The sequence below is a fragment of the Argopecten irradians genome, chromosome 12, assembly GCF_041381155.1.
Source record: "Argopecten irradians isolate NY chromosome 12, Ai_NY, whole genome shotgun sequence".
NCBI classification, from domain to species: Eukaryota; Metazoa; Mollusca; class Bivalvia; order Pectinida; family Pectinidae; genus Argopecten; species Argopecten irradians.
The window spans coordinates 38,626,301-38,653,180 of NC_091145.1; the positions used below are offsets into that span (position 1 = coordinate 38,626,301).

At 36.6% G+C, this 26,880-nt stretch overlaps 1 protein-coding gene across 3 annotated transcripts; it reads left to right on the forward strand.

Moving 5' to 3' along the window:
- Positions 1–93: 93 nt before the first annotated feature.
- Positions 94–25,009, forward strand: LOC138304930 (mitochondrial S-adenosylmethionine carrier protein-like). 3 transcript variants are annotated; one of them, XM_069245336.1, is made up of 10 exons: positions 94–218; positions 8,502–8,575; positions 12,680–12,836; positions 14,554–14,663; positions 14,997–15,101; positions 19,129–19,221; positions 19,498–19,567; positions 20,053–20,117; positions 22,755–22,828; positions 23,445–25,009. In XM_069245336.1, the coding sequence occupies exons 2-10, from the start codon at positions 8,543–8,545 to the stop codon at positions 23,557–23,559; spliced, it is 822 nt and encodes a 273-aa protein (XP_069101437.1). In that variant the 5' UTR covers positions 94–218; positions 8,502–8,542; the 3' UTR covers positions 23,560–25,009. The 3 variants fall into 3 exon arrangements, with proteins under 3 accessions (XP_069101437.1, XP_069101439.1, XP_069101438.1); XM_069245337.1 differs by lacking the exon at positions 94–218 and adding an exon at positions 549–685; XM_069245338.1 differs by lacking the exon at positions 22,755–22,828.
- The last annotated feature ends 1,871 nt before the right edge of the window (positions 25,010–26,880 follow it).

The following is a 26,880-nucleotide window of genomic DNA, read 5'->3' on the forward strand; positions in this document are numbered from 1 at the left end:
CAATCTAATAATTTTTTCATGAATTACACAAAAAATAGTCTACTGTAGGATAATTATGTTTGATAATATAATGACAACATATTTAATTCCATTTTTGAAACATTGACAATACCGCAGAAAGAGAAGCAATTCAAAAGTCAACAAAGCTGACACACGTGGGTACAAGATCCAGAGTTGTCTCCATTCCCACATACAGGCTTATTGAAGTCGTTTTATAGGTAGGCCTTATTCTTGTCTTTTTTTGGTGCATGCATTACACATAAAATCGCGAAACATGAATATGGCGACATGGCAGGATGGAATGAAAGCAAAACTCATTGGTCTATTTATATTTAAATACTACATCATTCATTAATTAGGTCAAAGGTTAATTGAATAAATGGTCATGAAATATGTTCAATGTTTTATGTAACAAGTATAAATTGTTCAATCTGATAAATAGATCTCTATACATGGTGTATATATTATGCCAAGTATAATAGTTATTGCATCAGAGTTGCATGTTTCAAGGCGTGTAGGTATAATGCAGGAAAAATGTCATCATTTGACCTTGACCTGTCACTGTTATTTACCTTGACCCTATTGGGGTGCGAATATAAAAGTTACACTGTAATATCGGTGAATGAGTAGTCTGCTGCCAGCTGACTTGTGGTAACCAGCGACCCTAAGGAATACATTGTACCTGGTAATTATGACACTCATGGTCTGATATGGTTTGATTTGATTTTTTTTATTTAAACATATTTTTATTGTTCAACATAACAATAGGGATAAGGCACAAGTTGTCTCAACTTAGAAACGCCTTCTCCCAGAATTACATATATACAGATCTACAATAATATACACTAGCTATAACCAACTAGATTTTCAAGAGATAGATATTTGTTTAGAAGAGGAGAGTCCTGAAAAGCCTGGAAGAAAAACAGAATAACAAACATTACAATATTGAGAAATGTTGTTAAATAAAGTTTCACATTGTCTTCAATATAATATACATTCTAAAAATTTTCGCATTCACATGATGGGTCATTGATTACATTAACTTGAAACAATTAAAACATATTTTAAACCGCTACAAGCATGTCGCAACCTTGTATGTAAACTTTCTGTTTCCTATAATAGAAAATAAAGGTAATGCATCAAGGCTGTGTTGAATTTTAGATTTAAAACAATTGATAGATGGTTGCTCTCTGACATTGACTTGGTAAATTATTCCATAACCTATCAGTAGACTGAAAAAAAGATTCATAAGAAATAGATAATCTATAATTTTGTAAGGTGTAATCTTGATTATTTCTGACATTGTACGCATTACGCTCCCCTACTCTTGGAGGAAGCAGATTACTTAAGTAAGAAGGAGTTAGATTATTATGAAGTTTATACATAAGTGAAAGTTTTGTTTGTTTCCTGTGATAACTCTTGCTGCTTCAAGTTGGACTTGCTCGAGCTTATTTACATCTGTCAGAGAACAACCATCCCATAATTCACATGCACATTCTAATACTGGCAACACAAATACTTTGTATATCCGCAATAGTATCTTTCTATTCAACAAATATGATATGGTTTGAGCAACATTCAGATGTATAATACTCAAAAGATTTCTGATGTTAAAAAAATTGCCCAATATAATTGGTTTTTTTTAATCCTTATTTAATATCAGAAACGTTTAATTTGGATCAGCAAAGCCCATTTATACTACTATTATGATTACAAATAAGTCCATCAACTTATCCTTTGGTGTAAATTTTTTCAAAAAAAAAAGGGTTTTTAGTATACATCAGTCATTATTTCCTTTGATTTGAATAAACTTACAAAATTAATGGAGCTGCATGATTGCCGATATAATGTAACAGATGCCAATTTAACAATGTTTTTCAAATAACTTTTCCCCTTGGAAGAAGGACAGTTGAATAGACACATGTACTGAGATTTAAAAAAAATGCAGCTGTTTTCCATAAGTGCTGAATACAGCAAAGAAATATGTGCAGAAAATATCATAAATGTATCTAGGTATAAGAAATAACTTTGATGACACTGATATAGATGTTATATGTGACCTTATCTATATGTTTACAAATGCCATATTTACCTTCATGTTAATTACAAGATTAAGAAAAGCGTCTTTGACTAATTATTATGCTCCCTTCTCTAAAGTGCTAGTAAGATTCTACAGTATAATTTGTCTAAACCAGATGCCATCAGGACTAGTATATTTGACATATTTATAAACAGGTTTCTGGATTATTACAAAGGAAAATGACATACAATGAAGTAGGAATAGATAGGGATCCCTAGTGGACAAGGGCTGGTTTAGACAGGTTACGCTTTATTTACCTCTCAATCTCCTCTGATTTTAGACTTGATCTAATTGCTCATTAATATACAGTTGTATCATGATCAGCATGACCCATTTGGTTTGAACTATTTTCAAAAATGGAAGATCATGGACAAACTGCCAAAAGCGACCAAATGGCACCATTTGAAATCTAGATTTTCAATTTTTCCCAGGGGAGACTCCCGGACTCCCTTCAAAACATTTTTCTTGTACCTACGGCGCTTGCCTCAAAAAGGTGCCTACATATCCAGCAACCCGCTTTATAAGTATAAACTATATATAAACTATAAAGTTAGATTTCTTGCCAGCATATTAGTACTGCCATTTGTTTCCTTGTCTTCTTGTTTTTAGCCCACCGTCATCAGATGGTGGGCTATTCAAATCGCCCTGCGTCCGTGGTCCGTCGTCCGTCCGTAAACAATGCTTGTTATCACTATTTCTTAAAAACTGCTGCAGGGATTTTGTTCAAACTTCACATGGAGGGTCCCCTTGGTCCATATTTGTGCCATACAGATTTTGAGGCTGATCGGAAAAATAAGATGGCCGCCAGGCAGCCATCATTGATTTTGGCAGTTGAAGTTTGTTATCGATATTTCTTGAGAACCACTGAAGGGATTTTGTTCAAACTTCACATGGAGGGTCCCCTTGGTCCCTAGTTGTGCCATACAGATTTTGAGGCTGATCGGAAAAACAAGATGGCCACCAGGCAGCCATCTTTGATTTTGGCAGTTGAAGTTTGTTATCGATATTTCTTGAGAACTATTGAAGGGATTTTGTTAAAACTTCACATGGAGGGTACCCTTGGTCCCTAGTTGTGCCATACAGATTTTGAGGCTGATCGGAAAAACAAGATGGCCGCCAGGCAGCCATCTTTGATTTTGGCAGTTGAAGTTTGTTATCGATATTTCTTGAGAACTACTGAAGGAATTTTGTTCAAACTTCACATGGAGGTTACCCTTGGTCCCTTTTTGTGCCATTCAGATTTTGAGGCTGATCGGAAAAACAAGATGGCCGCCAGGCGGCCATCTTGGATTTTGATAGTTAAGGTTTGATATCCCTATTTCTCAAAAAGTGCTGAAGGGATCTGTCTCAAATTTCATATGTAGGTTCCCCTAGGGACCTTGTTGTGCATATTGCATTTTGGGACCGATCGGTCAACAAGATGGCCGCCAGGCAGCCATCTTGGATTTTGTTATTCAAAGTTTGTTATCGCTATTTCTCAGAAAGTACTGAAGGGATCTGTCTCAAAATTCATATGTAGGTTCCCCTAGGGCCCTAGTTGTGCATATTGTGATTTGGGACCGATCGTTCAACAAGATTGCTGCCAGGCAGCCATCTTGGATTTTAAGCCCACCATCATTAGATGGTGGGCTATTCAAATCGCCCTGCGTCCATGGTCCGTCGTCCATCGTTCGCCGTCCGGCGTCCGTCGTCCGTCCGTATACAATGCTTGTTATCACTATTTCTTAAAAACTGCTGCAGGGATTTTGTTCAAACTTCACATGGAGGTTACCCTTGGTCCCTATTTGTGCCATACAGATTTTGAGTCTGATAGGAAAAACAAGATGGCCGCCAGGCGGCCATCTTGGATTTTGATAGTTAAGGTTTGATATCCCCATTTCTCAAAAAGTGCTGAAGGGATCTTTCTCAAATTTAATATGTAGGTTCCCCTAGGGCCCTTGTTGTGCATATTGCATTTTGGGACCGATTGGTTAACTAGATGGCCGCCAGGCAGCCATCTTGGATTTTGTTATTCAAAGTTTGTTATGGCTATTTCTCAGAAAGTACTGAAGGGATCTGTCTCAAAATTCATATGTAGGTTCCCCTAGGGCCCTAGTTGTGCATATTGTGATTTGGGACCGATCGGTCAACAAAATTGCTTCTAGGCAGCCATCTTGGATTTTTATATTCAAAGTTTGTTATCGCTATTTCTCAGAAAGTATTGAATGGACCTTTCTCAAATTTCACATGTAGGTTCCCCTAGGGCCCTAGTTGTGCATATTGTGATTTGGGACCGATTGATCAACAAGATGGCCGCCAAGGAGTCATCTTGGATTTTGATAGTTGAAGTTTGTTACTGCTATTTCTCAAAAGGTACTGAAGCGATCTGTCTCAAATTTTATATGTAGTATGTTTGAAAAAGTTTAAAAAGTAGAGAAAAGATCCATCTTTCCTTTGTCAGATATAGATCATTCTTTGGTGGGCGCCAAGATCCCTCTGGGATCTCTTGTGATAGTTAAAGATTGTTATCGCTATTTCTCACAAATTACTGAAGGAATCTTTCTCCAATTTCATATGTAGGTTCCCCTAGGGCCCTAGTTGTGCATATTGCATTTTGGGACCAATCGGTTAACAAGATGGCCGCCTGGCAGCCATATTGGATTTTGATTCTTAAAGTTTGTTATCGCTATTTCTCAGAAAGTCAGATGAAGTGATCTTTCTCAAATTTCATATGTAGGTTTCCCTAGGGCCTTAGTTGTGCATAATGCGTTTTTGGATCGATCGGTCAACAAAATGGCCGCCAGGCAGCCATCTTGGATTTTGATAGTTAAAGATTGTTATTGCTATTTCTCACAAAGTACTGAAGGAATCTTTCTCATATTTCATATGTAGATTCCCCTAGGGGTCTTGTTGCGCATATTGCATTTTGGATTGATCGGTCAAAAAATGGCCGCCAGGCAGCCATCTTGGATTTTGATAGTTAAAGATTGTTATCGCTATTTCTCACAAAGTACTGAAGGGAGCTTTCTCATATTTCATATGTAGGTTCCCCTAGGGCCCTAGTTGTGCATATTTCGATTTGGGACCAATCGATCAACAAGATGGCCGCCAAGGAGCCATCTTGGATTTCGATAGTTGAAGTTTGTTACTGCTATTTCTCAGAAAGTACTGAAGCGATCTGTCTCAAATTTTATATGTAGTATGTTTGCAAAAGTTTGAAAAGCAGAGAAAAGATCCCTCTTTCCATTGTCAGACATAGATCATTCTTTGGTGGGCGCCAAGATCCCTCTGGGATCTCTTGTTTTCATTGTTAATTCTATATCATCTGATCATATGTTTGTTTAATGTGTATCTTGATAAAGGGGCAGACTGCATTGAAAATTTGACAATCATTTTTATCTACACGGTTGGAATTACTTCCTTGCCCCATGAAGTCAAAATAATATAGATTGTATATAATACCGGTACATATAGTTAAGTCTCGTCATCTACTTCCTCATGTGTGAAATCACAGATAAAACCATTGATATGCCATCATCAACAGGATACCTCACAGGAAGTACATATACTTTAGTGGGTACTTTAGACAAGGAAGTAAGACTGTAAGGTCATGACAGTGACCATAATTGACAGGTGGCCATGCAGAATGTAGCCACACCTCATGCTCACAAACGCACATGTACATATTCAAAGTCATTGCAAATGTTGCAGCATACACAATACAAAATTCAAAGGCATGTGCAGTAGCTGACACAGCCTAGCTGGAACATAGAGTATACAGTACTGGTACAACCTGGAACAAAAAGTATGTACCAGGACAGCCCAGAACAAAAAGTATGTACCGATACAGCCCAGAACAAAAAGTATGTACCGGTACAACCTGGAACAAAAAGTATGTACCAGGACAGCCCAGAACAAAAAGTATGTACCGATACAGCCCAGAACAAAAAGTATGTACCAGTACAACCGGGAACAAAATGTATGTACCGGTACAGCCCGGAACAGAAAGTATGTAACAGTACAGCCCGGAACAGAAAGTATGTAACGGTACAGCCCGGAACAAAAAGTATGTACCGGTACAGCCCGGAACAAAAAGTATGTACTTGTACAGCCCGGAACAAAATGTTTGTACCGGTACAGCCAGGCACAAAATGTATGTACCGGTACAGCCCAGAACAGAAAGTATGTACCAGTACAGCCCGGGACAAAATGTTTGTACCGGTACAGCCATGCACAAAATGTATGTACCGGTACAGCCGGGAACAGAAAGTATGTACCAGTACAGCCTGAAACAAAAAGTATGTACCGGTACAGCCCAGAACAGAAAGTATGTAATGGTACAGCCCGGAACAGAAAGTATGTACCGGTACAGCCCGGAACTTAAAGTATAAAGTACCGGTACAGCCCGGAACAAAAAGTATGTACCGGTACAGCCCGGGGTGGTACAGCCTGGAACAAAAAGTATGTACTGGTACAGCCCGGAACTAAAAGTATGTACTGGTACAGCATGACACAAAATGTATGTACTGGTACAGCCCGGAATAAAAAGTATGTACCGGTACAGCCTGGAACAAAAAGTATGTACTGGTACAGCCCGGAACAAAAAGTATGTACCAGTACAGCCCGGAACAAAATGTTTGTACCGGTACAGCCAGGCACAAAATGTATGTACTGGTACAGCCTGGAACAAAAAGTATGTACTGGTACAGCCCAGAACAAAATGTATGTACTGGTACAACCCGGAATAAAAAGTATGTACTGGTACAGCCTGGAATAAAAAGTATGTACCGGTACAGCCTGGAACAGAAAGTATGTACCGGTACAGCCTGGAACAAAAAGTATGTACCGGTACAGCCCGGAACAAAAAGTATGTACTTGTACAGCCCGGAACAAAATGTTTGTACCGGTACAGCCAGGCACAAAATGTATGTACCGGTACAGCCCGGAACTAAAAGTATGTACTGGTACAGCATGACACAAAATGTATGTACTGGTACAGCCCGGAATAAAAAGTATGTACCGGTACAGCCTGGAACAAAAAGTATGTACTGGTACAGCCCGGAACAAAAAGTATGTACCAGTACAGCCCGGAACAAAATGTTTGTACCGGTACAGCCAGGCACAAAATGTATGTACTGGTACAGCCTGGAACAAAAAGTATGTACTGGTACAGCCCAGAACAAAATGTATGTACTGGTACAACCCGGAATAAAAAGTATGTACTGGTACAGCCTGGAATAAAAAGTATGTACCGGTACAGCCTGGAACAGAAAGTATGTACCGGTACAGCCTGGAACAAAAAGTATGTACCGGTACAGCCCGGAACAAAAAGTATGTACTTGTACAGCCCGGAACAAAATGTTTGTACCGGTACAGCCAGGCACAAAATGTATGTACCGGTACAGCCCAGAACAGAAAGTATGTACCAGTACAGCCCGGGACAAAATGTTTGTACCGGTACAGCCATGCACAAAATGTATGTACCGGTACAGCCGGGAACAGAAAGTATGTACCAGTACAGCCTGAAACAAAAAGTATGTACCGGTACAGCCCAGAACAGAAAGTATGTAATGGTACAGCCCGGAACAGAAAGTATGTACCGGTACAGCCCGGAACTTAAAGTATAAAGTACCAGTACAGCCCGGAACAAAAAGTATGTACCGGTACAGCCCGGGGTGGTACAGCCTGGAACAAAAAGTATGTACTGGTACAGCCCGGAACTAAAAGTATGTACTGGTACAGCATGACACAAAATGTATGTACTGGTACAGCCCGGAATAAAAAGTATGTACCGGTACAGCCTGGAACAAAAAGTATGTACTGGTACAGCCCGGAACAAAAAGTATGTACCAGTACAGCCCGGAACAAAATGTTTGTACCGGTACAGCCAGGCACAAAATGTATGTACTGGTACAGCCTGGAACAAAAAGTATGTACTGGTACAGCCCAGAACAAAATGTATGTACTGGTACAACCCGGAATAAAAAGTATGTACTGGTACAGCCTGGAATAAAAAGTATGTACCGGTACAGCCTGGAACAGAAAGTATGTACTGGTACAGCCTGGAACAAAAAGTATGTACCGGTACAGCCCGGAATAAAAAGTATGTACTGGTACAGCCCGGAATAAAGAGTATGTACCGGTACAGCCCGGAACAAAATGTTTGTACCGGTACAGCCTGGAGTAAACATTATGTACCGGTACAGCCTGGAACAAAATGTATATACTGGTACAGACCTGTTAGATGTTTATATATACAGATATACAGATCAATTTGACATTTATTCTAAAATTAAGCCAGAATGGCCAAGTCATCTGTTGGACTAAATATTAATATATTACGTACTTTTTCCAGCACATTTGCTATGTTTCTGTCTGTGTACTGTAGTTGTATTCAGAACATCCTGACAATAAATAATTATGTACATATATTGTTTTTCAGAGATCTAGAGATGTAAGTGGTGGGTTGACCTACGCCACATCATGACGGACACCAACTTCAAAGTTGCCCTGCTGGTCAGTATCAAGGATAGGGATATTCTACCCGAGGGTCACAAAATGTTATAAAACCTGAAGCTTGCCAAAGGTTCTACTACATTTTGTGACCCTGAGGGTAAAATATCCCTATCCTTCATAATCACATAAGAAAGAGTATTTGTCTCTCATACCTCAATGTTTTATTGCAATTTTACTTCTATTTTTTTCTGCCATTTTGAATTAAATTTAAAAAAAAACACGACTGCAAGTCTATTTTCCATACATGAAAATTGTGTGAAATTTTCAACGCAAATTCTGTTGGTTTTAACTTCTAGAGCAAATCCAGCCTAGCTTCTGAAAAGAATTATACCCAGAACATAGTTATTTTATTAACGCTATGATGTCACAAGGCTTTGTTGCATGGGTAGCCATGCAATACAGCCTCAGGCGGCATGAGTGTATTACCCTAGTATTTTACGTGTAGGTATGGGGAAAATACATTTAAGAATTTTTGTAAGATGTTTTGGCAGTTAGAGACGTTTGTAAACAAAACAATGTTATTATATCATATTCTTTAAAAAGTGTACGTATGATTCTTTATTTTTAGGTCGCCTGAGACGATGTCTCAAGTGACCTATTCTAATCGCCTTTTGTCTGTCGTTGTCTGTCCGTCGTCGTCTGTCGTCCGTCGTCCGTCATATGGTGATAAACAATTTACTTTTTCGACTTCTTCTCCAAAACTACTGAACCAAATTTGTTGAAATTTTGCAAAAACCTTTCATAGCCAAAGGTCAACCAAAATTTTGAATTATATGGTCCCAGCCCCCCAGGGGCCTGAGGGGTGGGGCCAAAAGGGGTCAAATAGGCTAAAACTTCATAAATCTTCTTCTGAAATTCCAGAAATGGCAGAATCAAATACTCTTCATAGATTGAAAGGTCTTAAGGTCCATTACAAATATTGTGAATTATATGACCCTGGGGTCTCGCGTTCCCCCCTGGGGAGGGGGTCAAGTTTACTATAGTTTATATGTATAGGGAAAACACATTTTTGAGCATTATCTGGTCATTTGAAATAGGAAATAAGTCAAATGTTGTCAAAATTATCAGTATGAGATGGCCATTGAATCCTATTAACAATTGTTCCACGACTGACCCCCAGGAGCCTGAGAGGTGGGGCCAAAAGGGGTCAAATAGGCTGAAACTTTAAAAATCTTCTTCTGAAATTCCAGAAATGGCAGAATCAAATACTCTTCATAGATTGAAAGGTCTTGAGGTCCTTTACAAAAATTGTGAATTATATGACCCTGGGGTCTCGTGTTTCCCCCTGGGGAGGGGGTCAAGTTTACTATAGTTTATATAGGAAAAGCACATTTATGAACGTTATTTTCTTACTTTTCATAGGAAATTAGTCAAACTGATTTAGAATTTTTAGCCTGAGATAGCATTTTATCTTCATATCCATATTTGTCCTGGCCGACCCCCAGGGGCCTTAGGGGCAGGGCCAAAAGGGGTCAAATAGGCTAAAACTTCAAAAATCTTCTTCTGAATTCACAGATTTGATGGAACCAGATACTCTTCATAGATTGGAAGGTCTTAAGGCCCTTTACAAAAAATAGTGAATTTCATGGCCATGGGATCTCATATTTTTCCCTGGGGAGGAGGTCAAATTTACTTTAGTTTATATGGGAAAAACAAATTTATGAACATTATTTGCTTTGTTTTCATAGGAAATTAGTCAATCTGGGTTAGAATTATTAGCCTGAGAAAGCATTTTAACATCATATCCATATTGGTCCTGGCCGACCACCAAGGGCCAGAGGGGCGGAGCCAAAAGGGGTCAAATTGGCAAACTTTTCAAAAATCTTCTGAATTCACAGATCGATGGAACCAAATACTCTTCATGGATTGAAGATAGTTTTGATTAAGGCCCTTTACAAAATGTTTGAATTTCATGGCTCTGGGATCTCAGATTTTCCCCTGGGGAGGGAGTAAAATTTACTATAGTTTATATAGGAAAAACACAGTTATGAATATTATTTGCTTAGTTTTAACAGGAAATGAGTCAAACTGGGTTAGAATTATTAGCCTGATCGAAATAGCATTTAACACCATATTCATATTGGTCCTGGCTGACCCCCAGGGACCAGAGGGGCGTGGCCAAAATGGGTCAAAATGGCTAAAATTTCAAAAATCTTCCTCTGAATTCACAGGTATGATGGAATCAAATAATCTTCATAGATTAAAAAGTGAAATTTATAAAATCACTGACACTGACTGACTTCTAGTTTGGTTTTGTTGTTTAACGTTGGCAAAGCAAATTGGAATTTTAAGCATAACGTTTGGTAACATAATAAACTAACTATCAAAATGAAAAAAACAAAAAATAAAAATTCTAATACGAAGGTTCAAACTTTAATGTTTATTCTAATACGTACATACTTTTTACAGATTTGAACCAACTTTGCAATGCTCTTTCTGTATCAGCTCTCAGGTGACCGTCAAGGCCTCTTGGGCCTCTTGTATTACTTTTATTATGCCTCACAAGTATAAACAATATACATGTACATAATTATGTACTTTGTTACGGATAAAGTTTAGTTTATAGCTATGACACAGTAACACTGACTGTTTTACTGTTGTGTATCTTGTTGACAGTATAATAATCTAATAATTTTATCTGTCTTATTATGAAGAACTCTGAGAGAAATGATGTTATGATTTATTCTTCTATTTTAATGAAGCTTTATGTTTCTGTGACAAATCAGGGAGCATAAAAATCTCCAAAAGAAACACAGACTGGTCCTGACATCTTCTCCTTTTCTCATTTTCCATATATCTCCCATAGTATACCTCCATTCATTAATTTAAAGGGACATGAACCTAAATAAGTCGCACTGGGTTTTGGGGAAGTCCAAGGCAGGCGCTTTTGTGTTTGTGCACTGACCTTGACGTTTGGCGACGACTGATTTTCCTTTGATATCCGCCGGCGCAGCCTTTGATGTAGCTTGTAGGTGGAGGGTTACCGTCTTACTTTCTGAAGCGGGGCCGTCATTTCATGAGCTGTCGATCTTTTTTAACGAAAATTTAAGACATATCCTCTAAATATTCCGTCTTTAAAGCAAGTTATATACGTTGTGAAATTTAATAAACTTTACATTGGTGTTTCGTTTGACTCGATAAGACAAGTATTTGTTGAGAAAAACGGTTTTTATTCCCGGTTCATAGGCGTCTCGCGTGGTGTTTAGTAATGTAAAGAGATAGTCACGAATCCTTCTCACTTATAAATCCTTGATATTTAAGACGTGTCAGATACCTTACTAAGTAATATATATCAGTTATTGTGCAAATGTGTCAAATTAAACAATTATAATGGAAATTCATCTTTCTGTATTTTGAACCGGCCCGGTCAAATTTTGTAGCTGAGTGTGATAAAAAAAGTAGTGTTTAACTTTAGTGACCACCCACAATGCACTGCACAAATTAAATTAACGTAAACAAAATGGTGGGTCAAAAACGTGAGTGAAGCGAACACAAACGAATTCCGATAGAAAACAGTACATAAAGAGTCAGTAATGTGTGCGATTGGGGAAGTAGGTAAATATGAATGGATCGCTGAAATGCAAGAGACGGAAGCAACTTCCCACTTTATACTTGCGTGATGTATATATGTGTAATAAGTCAAGAACCTCCCTTAGCGGTGCCCAGTCGAATGAAAAGTCTTGTTTGACTTTGGACTTATCGCTCTTACGCTAAATGCAAATTGTTTTATAACAAATATTAAGAAATATGGCTTAAACTTTTTTTGTCAACCATCGTAAATTACAAAATAATCTTAAAATGTGGAAAACTAATATTCCTTGTCATGTTACCAAGTTTGATGTTCATTATAACCTCGCTTTTGGCCAGCTTTTGTTTTGTGTTCCAAAAATAGAATATGACGGTCTATATAAATTTTATCATTTTTGTGGTAGGTATTCCCCATGTTTTCCTGTCGTTTTAGATAACCAATCATTGTAATAAAATATCCAATAAACATCTGAAAACCATATCTAAGCATACAGAACAATTTATTTAAGGTTCATGTCCCTTTAAAGGTGAAGTAGTTCTAATGGATATTGATTCGAACTTTTTAATATATACCAGTCTGGGGCAGCAGCTGGCATTTCCGTCGACCTGTCACTGTTTCCATTGGATACCATCAAGACACGCCTACAAAGTCAACAAGGTTTTCTGAATTCTGGAGGTTTCAGAGGAATATATTCAGGCCTACTTCCGGTCGTGATTGGATCAGCCCCCACTGGTATGTTTAAAAACCTCATTATGAAATTATTAGTATGAGGGCAAGATGAAGGATTGTGCTTCATTTTGTTCAAAGATAAGAATGGTAAGATGGTGTGTTAAAGATAAGAATCTTCATCAGATAACATTTGAAATATCTTTCATGGAAATTACAATAGTTCTAAGATGCGATATAAATCACACCTCATTATCCAAATGTTTGTTGCAATGTAGTGTCCATCAGTTCTGAATCATACAATGGACAGATCGCCAGCTGTCAATCAAACCACACGTGGATTTGCTTTTTAGCCCACCATCATCAGATGGTGGGCTATTCAAATCGCCTTTCGTCCTTGGTCCGTCGTCCGTTCGTCGCCGCGTCCTTCCGTCCGTCCGTCCGTTAACAATTCTTGTTACCGCTATTTCTCAGAAAGTACTGAAGGGATCTTTCTCACATTTCATATGTAGGTTCCCCTAGGACCCTAGTTGTGCATATTGCATTTTGGGACCGATCGGTCAACAAGATGGCCGACAGTCGGCCATCTTGGATTTTGATAGTTGAAGTTTGTTACCACTATTTCTCAAAAAGTGCAGAAGGAATCTTTCTCAAATTTCATATACAGGTTCCCCTAGTACCCTAGTTGTGCATATTGCATTTTGGGACGGATCGGTCAACAAGATGGCCGACAGGCGGCCATCTTGGATTTTGATAGTTAAAGTTTGTTACCGCTATTTCTCAAAAAGTGCTGAAGGGATCTTTCTCAAATTTCATATATAGGTTCCCCTAGGGCCCTAGTTGTGCATATTGCATTTTGGGACCGATCGGTCAACAAGATGGCCGACAGGCGGCCATCTTGGATTTTGATAGTTGAAGTTTGTTACCGCTATTTCTCAAAAAGTGCTGAAGGGATCTTTCTCAAATTTCATATACAGGTTCCCCTATGACTCTTGTTGTGCATATTGCATTTTGGGACTGATCGGTCTACAAGATGGCCGACAGGCGGCCATCTTGGATTTTGATAGTTGAAGTTTGTTACCGCTATTTCTCAAAAAGTGCTGAAGGGATCTTTCTCAAATTTCATATATAGGTTCCCCTAGGACCCTAGTTGTGCATATTGCATTTTGGGACTGATCGGTCTACAAGATGGCCGACAGGTGGCCATCTTGGATTTTGATAGTTGAAGTTTGTTACCGCTATTTTTCAAAAAGTGCAGAAGGGATCTTTCTCAAATTTCATATACAGGTTCCCCTATGACTCTTGTTGTGTATATTGCATTTTGGGACTGATCGGTCAACAAGATGGCCGACAGGCGGCCATCTTGGATTTTGATACTTGAAGTTTGTTATCGCTATTTCTTAGAAAGTACTATAGCGATCTGTCTCAAATTTTATATATAGTGTGTTTGAAAAAGTTTGAAAAGCAGGGAAAAGATCCCTCTTTCCATTGTCAGACATAGATCATTCTTTGGTGGGCGCCAAGATCCCTCTGGGATCTCTTGTTGTATTGTGTATGCTACGATGTTTGCTCTAACATTGAATGGAAACATATGTGTATGCAAGCATGAGGCATGGCTACATATAGTGCCTGGCGATGGGTCAATTAATTGTTTAATGATGTGTTTGTAAATGACAGAAAAGTGAAGTAGAACCAACTATTTATAGCATTTTGTCTGACTTGTTCCTGAATTCGTCTGACAAGTTATTGAATTCGTCTGACAAGTTTCTGAATTTGTTTGCAGCTGCTTTGTTTTTCTGTACATATGAGGTGACAAAGACAATGATCAGGAGAACAATGGGCGAAAACTGGGCAACAGCCTCACACATGATGGGGGCCTCATTTGGGGAAGTTGTAAGTATGTAGAGACATTATCACACATGATGGGGGCCTCATTTGGGGAAGTTGTAAGTATGTACACATGATGGGGGCCTCATTTGGGGAAGTTGTAAGTATGTAGAGACATTAATTGTCACACATGATGGGGGCCTCATTTGGGGAAGTTGTAAGTATGTACACATGAATGGGGCCTTTTCACACACAACACAAACATACTGCAGCCTCCAAAAACATGCACACAATCAACACACAGCATACATTGGAGGGTTGTCCATCAATGACCTTTTAATGGGACGTTAATCTAATCAACCTTCTATGTTACATTAAGATTAATTCTGTTTTTAACAGTCAGCCTGTCTTATCCGAGTACCGGTGGAGGTTATAAAGCAAAGAGCACAAGCCAACCCAAACCTGACGTCCAAGTCAATATTTATCTCTACTCTAAAACAGGAGGTGAGTACTGGGCTTTGGGTCCTCAAGTGGAGAAACCAACCCAAACCTGAGGTCCAAATCAATATTTATCTCTACTATAAAACAGGAGGTGAGTACCAGGCTCTGAGCCCTCGAGTTGAGAAACCAACCCAAACCTGACGTCAATACCTATCTCTACTCTAAAACAGGAGGTGAGTATCAGGCTCTAGGCCTCCAGTAGAGAAACAAACCCAAACCTGATGTCAATACCTATCTCTACTCTAAAACAGGAGGTGAGTACTGGGCTCTAGGCCCTCGATTTGAGAAACAAACCTGATGTCAATACTTATCTCTACTATAAAACAGGAGGTGACTACCGGGCTCTGGGCCCTCAAGTGGAGAAACCAACCCAAACCTGACGTCAATACTTATCTCTACTCTAAAACAGGAGGTGAGTATCAGGCTCTGGGCCTCCAGTGGAGAAACCAACCCAAACCTGACGTCAATACTTATCTCTACTCTAAAACAGGAGGTGAGTATCAGGCTCTGGGCCTCCAGTGGAGAAACCAACCCAAACCTGACGTCAATACTTATCTCTACTCTAAAACAGGAGGTGAGTATCGGGCTCTGGGCCCTCAAGTGGAGAAACCAACCCAAACCTGTCGATTGTTTCATGTCTATTGTTGTTACATGTCAATTGTCTATTGTTACATGTCTATTGTCTATTGTTACATGTCTATTGTTACATGTCTATTGTTGTTACATGTCTATTGTCTATTGTTACATGTCTATTGTCTATTGTTATTGTTACATGTCTATTGTTACATGTCTATTGTTACATGTCTATTGTCTATTGTTACATGTCTATTGTTACATGTCTATTGTCTATTGTTACATGTCTATTGTCTATTGTTACATGTCTATTGTCTATTGTTACATGTCTATTGTTTGTCTATTGTTACATGTCTATTGTTACATGTCTATTGTCTATTGTTACATGTCTATTGTTACATGTCTATTGTCTATTGTTGTCTGTCTATTGTTACATGTCTATTGTTACATGTCTATTGTCTATTGTTACATGTCTATTGTTACATGTCTATTGTTACATGTCTATTGTCTATTGTTACATGTCTATTGTCTATTGTTACATGTCTATTGTCTATTGTTACATGTCTATTGTTGTCTATTGTTACATGTCTATTGTTACATGTCTATTGTCTATTGTTACATGTCTATTGTTACATTCTATTGTCTATGTTCATGTCTATTGTTACATGTCTATTGTCTATTGTTACATGTCTATTGTCTATTGTTACATGTCTATTGTTACATGTCTATTGTCTATTGTTACATGTCTATTGTTACATGTCTATTGTCTATTGTTACATGTCTATTGTCTATTGTTACATGTCTATTGTCTATTGTTACATGTCTATTGTCTATTGTTACATGTCTATTGTCTATTGTTACATGTCTATTGTTGTCTATTGTTACATGTCTGTTGTTGTCTATTGTTACATGTCTATTGTTGTTTTTATGTTACATGTCTATTGTTATTTATGTCTATTGTTACATGTCTATTGTTTGTTACATGTCTATTGTTACATGTCTATTGTTAATGTCTATTGTCTATGTTTCTATTGTCTATTGTTACATGTCTATTGTTACATGTCTATTGTTACATGTCTATTGTTACATGTCATTGTCTATTGTTACATGTCTATTGTCTATTGTTACATGTCTATTGTTACATGTCTATTGTTACATGTCTATTGTTACATGTCTACATGTCTATTGTTACATGTCTATTGTTACATGTCTACATGTCTATTGTTACATGTCTATTGTTGTCTATTGTTACATGTCTATTGTTACATGTCTATTGTTACATGTCTATTGTCTATTGTTACATGTCTATTGTTGTCTATTGTTACATGTCTATTGTTACATGTCTATTGTTACATGTCTATTGTCTAATGTTACATGTCTATTGTCTATTGTTACATGTCTATTGTTACATGTCTATTGTTACATGTCATTGTCTATTGTTACATGTCTATTGTTTGTCTATTGTTACATGTTATTGTGTCTATTGTTACATGTCTATTGTTACATTGTCTATTGTTACATGTCTATTGTCTATTGTTACATGTCTATTGTTACATGTCTATTGTCTATTGTTACATGTCTATTGTCTATTGTTACATGTCTATTGTTGTCTATTGTTACATGTCTATTGTTACATGTCTATTGTCTATTGTTACATGTCTATTGTCTATTGTTACATGTCTATTGTTACATTGTCTAATGTTTTGTCTATTGTTACATGTCTATTGTCTATTGTTACATGTCTATTGTTGTCTATTGTTACATGTCTATTGTTACATGTCTATTGTCTTGTTTGTTATTGTTACATGTCTATTGTTACATGTCTATTGTCTATTGTTACATGTCTTATTGTCTATTGTTACATGTCTATTGTTACATGTCTATGTTGTCTATTGTTACATGTCTATTTTGTCTATTGTTACATGTCTATTGTTACATGTCTATTGTCTATTGTTACATGTCTATTATTGTTACATGTCTATTGTTGTCTATTGTTACATGTCTTTATTGTCTATTGTTACATGTCTATTCTATTGTTACATGTCTATTGTCTATTGTTACATGTCTATTGTTACATGTCTATTTGTCTATTGTTACATGTCTATTTTGTGTCTATTGTTACATGTCTATTGTTTATTGTTACATGTCTATTGTTGTCTATTGTTACATGTCTGTTGTTGTCTATTGTTACATTTCTATGTTTTTACATGTCTATTGTCTATGTTACATGTCTATTGTCTATTGTTACATTCTATTGTTACATGTCTATTGTTATGTCTATTGTTACATGTCTTATTGTCTATTGTTACATGTCTATTATTGTACATGTATTGTTACATGTCTAGTTGTCTATGTCTATTGTTACATGTCTATTGTCTATTGTTACATGTCTATTGTTGTCTATTGTTACATGTCTATTGTTTATTGTTACAAGTCTTTTGTTGTCTATTGTTACATGTCTATTGTTGTCTATTGTTACATGTCTATTGTTGTCTATTGTTACAAGTCTATTGTTGTCTATTGTTACATGTCTATCGTCTATTGTTATTCTATTGTTACATGTCTATTGTTGTCTATTGTTACATGTCTATTGTTGTCTATTGTTACATGTCTTTGTTGTCTATTGTTACATGTCTATATTATTGTTACATGCATTGTCTATTTTGTCTATTGTTACATGTCTCTTTATTGTTACATGTCTATTGTTGTCTATTGTTACATGTCTATTTTGTCTATTGTTACAAGTCTATTGTTGTCTATTGTTACATGTCTATCGTCTATTGTTACATGTCTATTGTCTATTGTTACATGTCTATTGTCTATTGTTACATGTCTATTGTTGTTACATGTCTATTGTCTATTGTTACATTTCTATTGTTAAATGTCTATTGTCTATTGTTACATGTCTATTGTCTATTGTTACATGTCTATTGTTACATGTCTATTGTTACATGTCTATTGTTACATTTCTATTATTGTTACATGTCGATTGTTTCATGTCTATTGTTACAAGTCTTTTGTTGTCTATTGTTACATGTCTATTGTCTATTGTTACATGTCTATTGTTACATGTCTATTGTTACACGTCTGTTGTTGTCTATTGTTACATTTCTATTGTTACATGTCTATCGTCTATTGTTACATGTCCATTGTTGTCTATTGTTACATGTCTATTGTTGTCTATTGTTACATTTCTATTGTTGTCTATTGTTACATGTCTATTGTTGTCTATTGTTACATTTCTATTGTTGTCTATTGTTACATGTCTATTGTTGTCTATTGTTACATTTCTATTATTGTTACATGTCGATTGTTTCATGTCTATTGTTGTCTATTGTTACAAGTCTTTTGTTGTCTATTGTTACATGTCTATCGTCTATTGTTACATGTCTATTGTTGTCTATTGTTACATTTCTATTGTTGTTACATGTCTATTGTTTCATGTCTATTGTTACAGGGGTTCCCAGGGCTGTTCCGTGGCTATATCAGCACTGTGATCAGAGAGATGCCATTCTCTTTTATCCAGTTCCCTATATGGGAGTACCTAAAGGTAACACTTTCTAGTAAATATTCAGATAATGATCAAAGCTATTTACTTCAGTCTGTTTAGATATTTGGTCTAGGAAATGTTACCCCATTATCGTCTCCCTAGTACTAAGGTGGATTTCTGAAATTAGAACACTCCATAGGAAAGCATTACACAAACTAGGTAAAAATATCTTAATAAAGGAACCTTCCTTTCTAACGCAAAATATAATGTTATCATTTAATAAATAGCCATACCTGTACTGGTCAAACATTCACACATTTCCTTGTTTTGCTGTAGATGCGATGGTCATCGTACCAAGGTAAAGCGGTTGACCCTTGGCAGTCTGCATTATGTGGAGCAATGGCAGGTAATATCTGATAATCATAGACAAGTATGAGCAGATCTACTTTACAGTACAGTATACATGTCATGTAGTCATGTTGCTAAGATGTCCGACATATTTATTACCAGTCCTCCTCCTCCTCTGGGCTGTGAATTAGAGGCCTATAGTTTCCAAATATCAACTGTTTTTTCTCGGGGGTCTTTGGATTTCCTTCCCCATTAAAACCTGTACCAGGTAAATCCTTGAATGACTTAATCATTACTAGCTGTACAAGATGTATAACAGTATCATACTAGATGATATCATACAAAAGTCAGCCATTTCCTCTTTAAATATTTGCTTACCAATAAAGTAGACTGATCCAGAGCTGTCACAAACATACTGAGTTACAAACCTGCTGAGATATAAAAATTGTTTTAAGTATAAAGTGCTTTGAGGTGGTATGGATTCAGACCAGATTCACTTTCAATAAAACAAGCATATACGTATGGATGTTTTTCTACTTGTAGGTTGTATCGGTGCGGGAGTGACAACACCTCTGGATGTAGCCAAGACAAGGATCATGTTAGCAAAGGTAGTCTTCCATATTTTATAATTATGTAGCTAAAATGGACTACTTGTCTACAAAGACAAATATGCACGATTGGTCAATTGGCTGGAACATATATATGCCCAAATATTTATACTGTATGTTGTTGGAGCCCTGGTTTTGTAATTATCCCCCGCCCAACGAAGTTGGCGGGGGATATACAAATGGGTTCCGTCCGTCCGTCCGTCCGTCTGTCCGTCCGTCCGTACGAATGGTTTCCGGAGCATAACTCTAAAACCAGTTGAAATATTTCCACGAAACGTCATACACACATTGGTCTTATGGTCTAGTAGTGCCTTTTGCTATTTTTAGGTTTTCATTTTTTGCACTTTTTCCGTAACCATGGAAACATTGCTGAAAATATCATATTTTTGTACCAGGTTCGTTTCCGGAGCATAACTCTAAAACCAGAAGAGATATTTCCACGAAATTTCATAGACACATTGGTCTTATGGTCTAGTAGTGCCTTTTGCTATTTTTAGGTTTTCACTTTTTGTACTTTTTTCTGTAACCATGGAAACATTGCTGAAAATGGCAGATTTTTGTGTAAGAATTGTTTCCGGAGCACAACTCTAAAACCAGCAGAGATATTTCCATGAAACTTCATAGACACATTGTTCTTATGGTCTAGTAGTGCCTTTTGCTATTTTTAGGTTTTCATGTTTTGCACTTTTTCCGTAACCATGGAAACATTGCTGAAAATATCATATTTTTGTACCATGTTCGTTTTCGCAGCATAACTGGAAAACCGGTTGAGATATATATACGGAACTCCATAGGCACATTAGTCTTATGGTCTAGTAGTGCCTTTTGCTATTTTAAGGTTTTCACTTTTTGTACTTTTTTCTTTAACCATGGAAACATTGCTGAAAATAGCAGATTTTTGTGTAAGAATCGTTTCCGGAGCACAACTCTAAAACCAGCAGAGATATTTCCATGAAACTTCATAGACACATTGTTCTTATGGTCTAGTAGTGCCTTTTGCTATTTTTAGGTTTTCACTATTTGTGCTTTTTTCTGTAACCATAGAAACATTGCTGAAAATATCATATTTTTGTAGCAGGTTCATTTTCGGAGCATAACTCTAAAACCAGCAGAGATATTTCCACTTCATAGACACATTCATTTTATGGTCTAGTAGTACCTTTTGCTATTTTTAGGTTTTCATTTTTTGCACTTTTTCCTGTTTTTTTCATACACATAAGTCTCCACAATCAAACTTACTTCAGCTTTGATATCTCCATTGGCGGGGGATCTGAATGACTATGTCCTTGTTTTATTTTTCAATTTCCTTTTCTGTGAATTATATAGAGGATACTTATACATGTACTTGTCGCTACATAATATGAAAGTTTAATAATTTGATATGTCACAAGTTTCATGAATTTCATGTTGTGTTGCCAAGAGTGTAAGATTCTATTTGAAATATAACTTAAATTTATGGAAATATAAACAAAATTTTCATTTTCATAGCTATATAAAAGTGGCAAAATCAGGCTTGTATTTGATGTTTTTGTCAACCGAGAAAGTCATACAATGTCATGTTTTGATTATAACGTTATTATTATCTGTGAAACCACAATAGTGCTATTACACATGTGACATGGTTATATGACCAGTTATTAGCTAACCAGGCCAAAGGCATGTGGGTTTATGTCATGGCGCAGCGTCCATCGTTCGTCTGTCCGCCGTCTGTCCGTCAACATTTCCTTTAAATCGCTACTTGTCATAGAGTTCTGCATGGATTGTAACCAAATTTGGCAAGAAACATCCTTGGGGGAAGGGGAACAGAGTTTGTATAAATTTTGGCACTGACCCTCTGGAGCAGAAAGAGTGGGGCTCAATAGGGGAATTAGAGATAAATATTCAAAGTCCTTCAGAGGCCTCTGGGCCTCTTGTATTGTAAGTAGATTTTAGACTAAAATAAGAATGGTTCTGCATAAAATGTTCATCAGATAAACAGTTATATACTGTGAAATCATTAATTTTCGTGGGGGTTTAATTTTTTAGGGATTTTGTTTTTTCTGTCGAAAATTGATCTTTTTAATGAATATACACCTGTAATGTACAAATATTTGGTAAGTTTATGCATTTATAGGATAATTAGTGTCTCACTGCATCTAGTCTATTTTAGGGAGTACAATGTAGCATAACAAGTTCAAAGCCAGAAAGTATTGTTATTGTTCAAACAAAGATAGTTTTTTTCAAAATTTGGTAGACTATGTCTACATATACCAACGAATAATTGATTGAGTCAATCTAGAAATTGTCAATGTGACACGATAATTGCTTCATGGACACATCTTTAAAAACACAGATTGAGTATCGACTCTAGCTTGTGGTTGTAACTGTGTTGTGTTTCAGAGCTTGGTTCCTCGGCTCCAGCGATCACACAGTACAGGTGGCAGTGTCGACTGTGTATTTTAACAGTACTAGTAATGTGTAAGGTTTTATCCACGAATTAATGTGCCAACGAAATTGTAAAACTTTGCATGAAAATTGAGCCCAACGAAAATAAATGATTTCACAGTAATACATTATAGGAAACAACTGACAATTGTGTATTTGTAAAACTGTATAACAACAGTGACTAAAATTCTATAATAAATCCTTCTATTACAGGCTGGGACTCCACTGGCTACAGGCAATATAGGTTTCGCCCTGAGGACCGTTTACTCTGAAAAGGGTGCCAGAGGGTCAGTAAAATACTATTTATTAATCTCATGTTGTAAAACGCTTCTGTAACCGGGTTTTAGTAGGTTCTCCAAGCTTGTACCATAATCAACTTTTACTACCAAAATTGACATGAATCATTTACATGTAATTGTTAGCTCAAATGACCAGTGAGCTTATGTCATGACACGGCGTCCGTCCGTCAACATTTCCTTAAAATCACTACTAGACATAGAGTTCTGCATGGATTCTAACCAAATTTGGCCACAAAAATCCTTTGGGGAAGGGGAACAGAACTTGTATAAATTTTGGCTTGGACCCCTGCAGAAAAGAAACAATGAACCTGTATTCAGAACATTACTTGGCATTATACTAACCAGGTGAGCGATACAGGCCCTCTGGGCCTTTTGTTGATTTACTGACTTGATGAATTTAGATATTTGGGTTTTTGAAAAATGTTTACATATATTTTCCTTTTATCCACTATATTCAAATTTCCTGAAAACAAAACATTAACTTATAATTTATGTACATCTTAACTACATGAACTTGTAAAAGTATTTTCAGATACGGCCCAATTTTTGTTTAACCTTGTGTACCTGAGTGATAGAATTTAATATAAGAATGCTTTTGTTACAGTCTGTTCGCCGGAGTAGTCCCGAGGGTGACATGGATTTCTATTGGTGGAGCCGTGTTCCTTGGTGTTTACGACAAGGCTAGGGTCACTATCGTGTCTCTTACTGAAGGGAGATAATCCTGACTGTTATCTAGTGCATAATATATTGACCATTAGATTCTAATTACCATTAATACTAATCATTCCTAGCAATAACTGAACGTGGATGCTTACAAATTAAGGCAGCACTTTTTTGTGGCTGTTAAAAATTGTTTCTTATTTTATTATTGTTTGTGTCCAGATGAGAAGTGGTGCCTGTTAGAAATTGTTTCTTAATTTCATGGTCAGTTGAAACAGATATACACTCAGCCATTATCCAAAGGTAAAAATTCAGCAAAAAGGTACAGATAACTTCTAACGTTAACGAGAAGCTATTAACTGGTTACTTGGTTACTTGGAGATTCCATACTACCTTTGGTACCTATACATAGCATAATAATATAATTCAGCGGGGATTCAGACTGATGAAGCTGTTTGAGGTTGTGTCCAGGGCACAGATGTGAAAAGGTCAAGGGTCACCTGCTTGATCCTCAAGTTTTCTTCGAGCACCTTTTAAAGACTACATGTACTCACACTCTGACATTCAGGCAATTGAATGTGATTTATAAGTTTTGAGCATAATATAGTATTACCATGGCCCATCAGAAAGATAACATACTGTTACAAGTATTAACTTATTTAAACTCTGAATTACAAATTGACCTTCTGGTTGGCTGACTAAGTGGTAACACCTGATGTTCACCTAGCCAACTGAAGTATGGTTCAGTGACATCAAAAGTGAGGTCAACTGCTTCCTATACAGGGGGATAAATAGTTTTCTACAGTTGATAAGGCATTCTGTTGCTTTCATCCAATGTCAAACTACCGGCGGTAGTCATTAGTGTGTATGTATGTGTTTTTCTCAATTGTAAAAAAACAGAGTTTTATTTTTGAAACATTTTAAAATTTTCACTACAGTGAAACACTTTTATAACAAACATACTTTCAGCAAATTTATGATTGAATTTTAGTTTTAGAAGATGTTCGTGATATTTGTATAACAAACTATGCTTATAACAAAGTGATTTTGTTGGTCCCCAGAGGTTAACTGTGTTTTACTGTACAATGTATTAATGTTAATTAATTATATGCCGCTGAGTGTATACCCGTGATATATCTACATGTATATATATAAAGCTGATGAGTGTATACCCGTGATATATCTACATGTATATATATAAAGCTGATGAGTGTATACCCGTGATATATCTACATGTATATATATAAAGCTGATGAGTGTATACCCGTGATATATCTACATGTATATATATAAAGCTGATGTGTGTATACCCGTGATATATCTACATGTATATATATAAAGCTGATGAGAAGATCATGGTACTAATTAAATCATTGTTATAATTACAGTATTATCATTATATTCTAAATTTCTTTAATATGACACTGTTTAATTTTTGTTATTTTTAGCGAATTGTTTACAATGTAAAATTATTTGAGTTGAAATATTGAATAAAAACTTGCCATTTTATACTTCAATGTCTCTGTGTCTATGTAACAATTTTAAAATGTTTTATTATAAAGTGTATTTATGTGCATTAGCGTAGATTAAAAAAGAAAGAAGAAAAAGTGTCTGTTGCAAACCTTATTAGGTCACCTGAGACGAAGTCTCAAGTGACCTATTCTAATCGCCTTTTGTCCGTCGTCGTGCGTCGTCTGTCGTATGTAAACAATTTACATTTTCGACTTCTTATCCAAAACTACTGAAGCAATTTCAATGAAATTTTGCACAAACCTTCTAAGGCAGAAGGCCAATCAAAATTGTGAATTATATGGTCCCCACCCCCCAGGGGGCTGTGGGAGGGGCCAAAAGGGGTAAAATTGAGTAAAATTTCAAAAATCTTCTTCTCTACTCACAGATGTGGTAGAATCAAATACTCTTCATAGATAGAAAGTTCTTAAGGTCCTTTACAAAAATTGTGAATTATATGACCCTGGGGTCTCTAGTTTCCCCCTGGGGAGGAGGTTAAGTTTACTATAGTTTATATTGGGAAAACACATTTTTGAGCATTATTTGGTCATTTGTAATAGGAAATGAGTCAAATGTTGTCAGAATTATCAGTTTGAGATGGCCATTTAATCCCAGGGGCCATAGGGGCGGGGTCAAAAGGGGTCAAATAGGCTAAAACTTCAAAAATCTTCTGAAATTCTGGAAATGGTAGAATCAAATACTTTTCATAAATAGAAAGTTCTTAAGATCCTTTACAAAAATTGTGAATTATATGACCCTGGTGTCTCACGTTTTCCCCCTGGGGAGGGGGTCAAATTTACTATAGTTTATATAGGGAAAACACATTTATGAGCATTTTTTGCTAAATTTTCATTGGAAACGAGTCAAACTCGGTTAGAATTATTAGCCTGAGATAGCATTTTTACATCAAATCCATATTGGTCCAGGCCGACCCCCTGGGGGCAGAGGGGCGGGGCCAAAAAAGGTCAAATAGGCTAAAACTTCAAAAATATTCTTCTAAAATTCTGGAAATGGTAGAATCAAATACACTTTATAGATGAAAAGGTCTTAAAGTGTGTTTTATAAAATTTGTAAATTATATGACCCTGGGGTCTCACGTTTCCCCTTGGGGAGGGGGTCAAGTTTACTATAGTTTATATAGGAAAAACACATTAATGAGCATTTTTTGCTCAATTTTCATTGGAAATGAGTCCAACTTGGTAAGAATTATTAGCCTGAGATAGCATTTTAATATCATATCCATATTGGTCCTTGCCGACCCCCTGGGGGCAGAGGGGCAGGGCTAAAAAAGGGTCAAATAGGCTAAAACTTAAAAAATCTTCTAAAATTCTGGAAATAGTAGAATCAAATTATTATAGATGGAAAGGTCTTAAGGTGTTTTATAAAAATTGTGAATTATATGACCTTGGGGTCTCACGTTATCCCCTGGGGAGGGGTCAAGTTTACTTTAGTTTATATAGGAAAAACATATTTGTGAACATTATTTGCCCAATTTTCATAGGAAAGTAGTCAAACTTGATTAGAATTATTAGCCTAAGATATAGCATTTTAACATCCATATCAGTCCTCGATGACCCCCTGGGGGACCAGAGGGGCAGGACCAAACAGGGTCAAAATGACTAAGATTTCAAAAAATACTTCTAAGTTCACAGATGGAAGCAAATACTCTTCATAGTCTAAAAAGTCAAATTTATAAATCACTGACTAACTTCAAGGCCCGGCATATAGTGTTTGTATGTCTTTAATTTGTTTCATTATTTGTTTCATTATATATTCTAACTCAGGTGACCGTTAAGGCCCATGGGCCTCTTGTTTAATTTTATTATGAAAATGTGAACAATTAACTTAAATTACATAACGTCAGGATAATG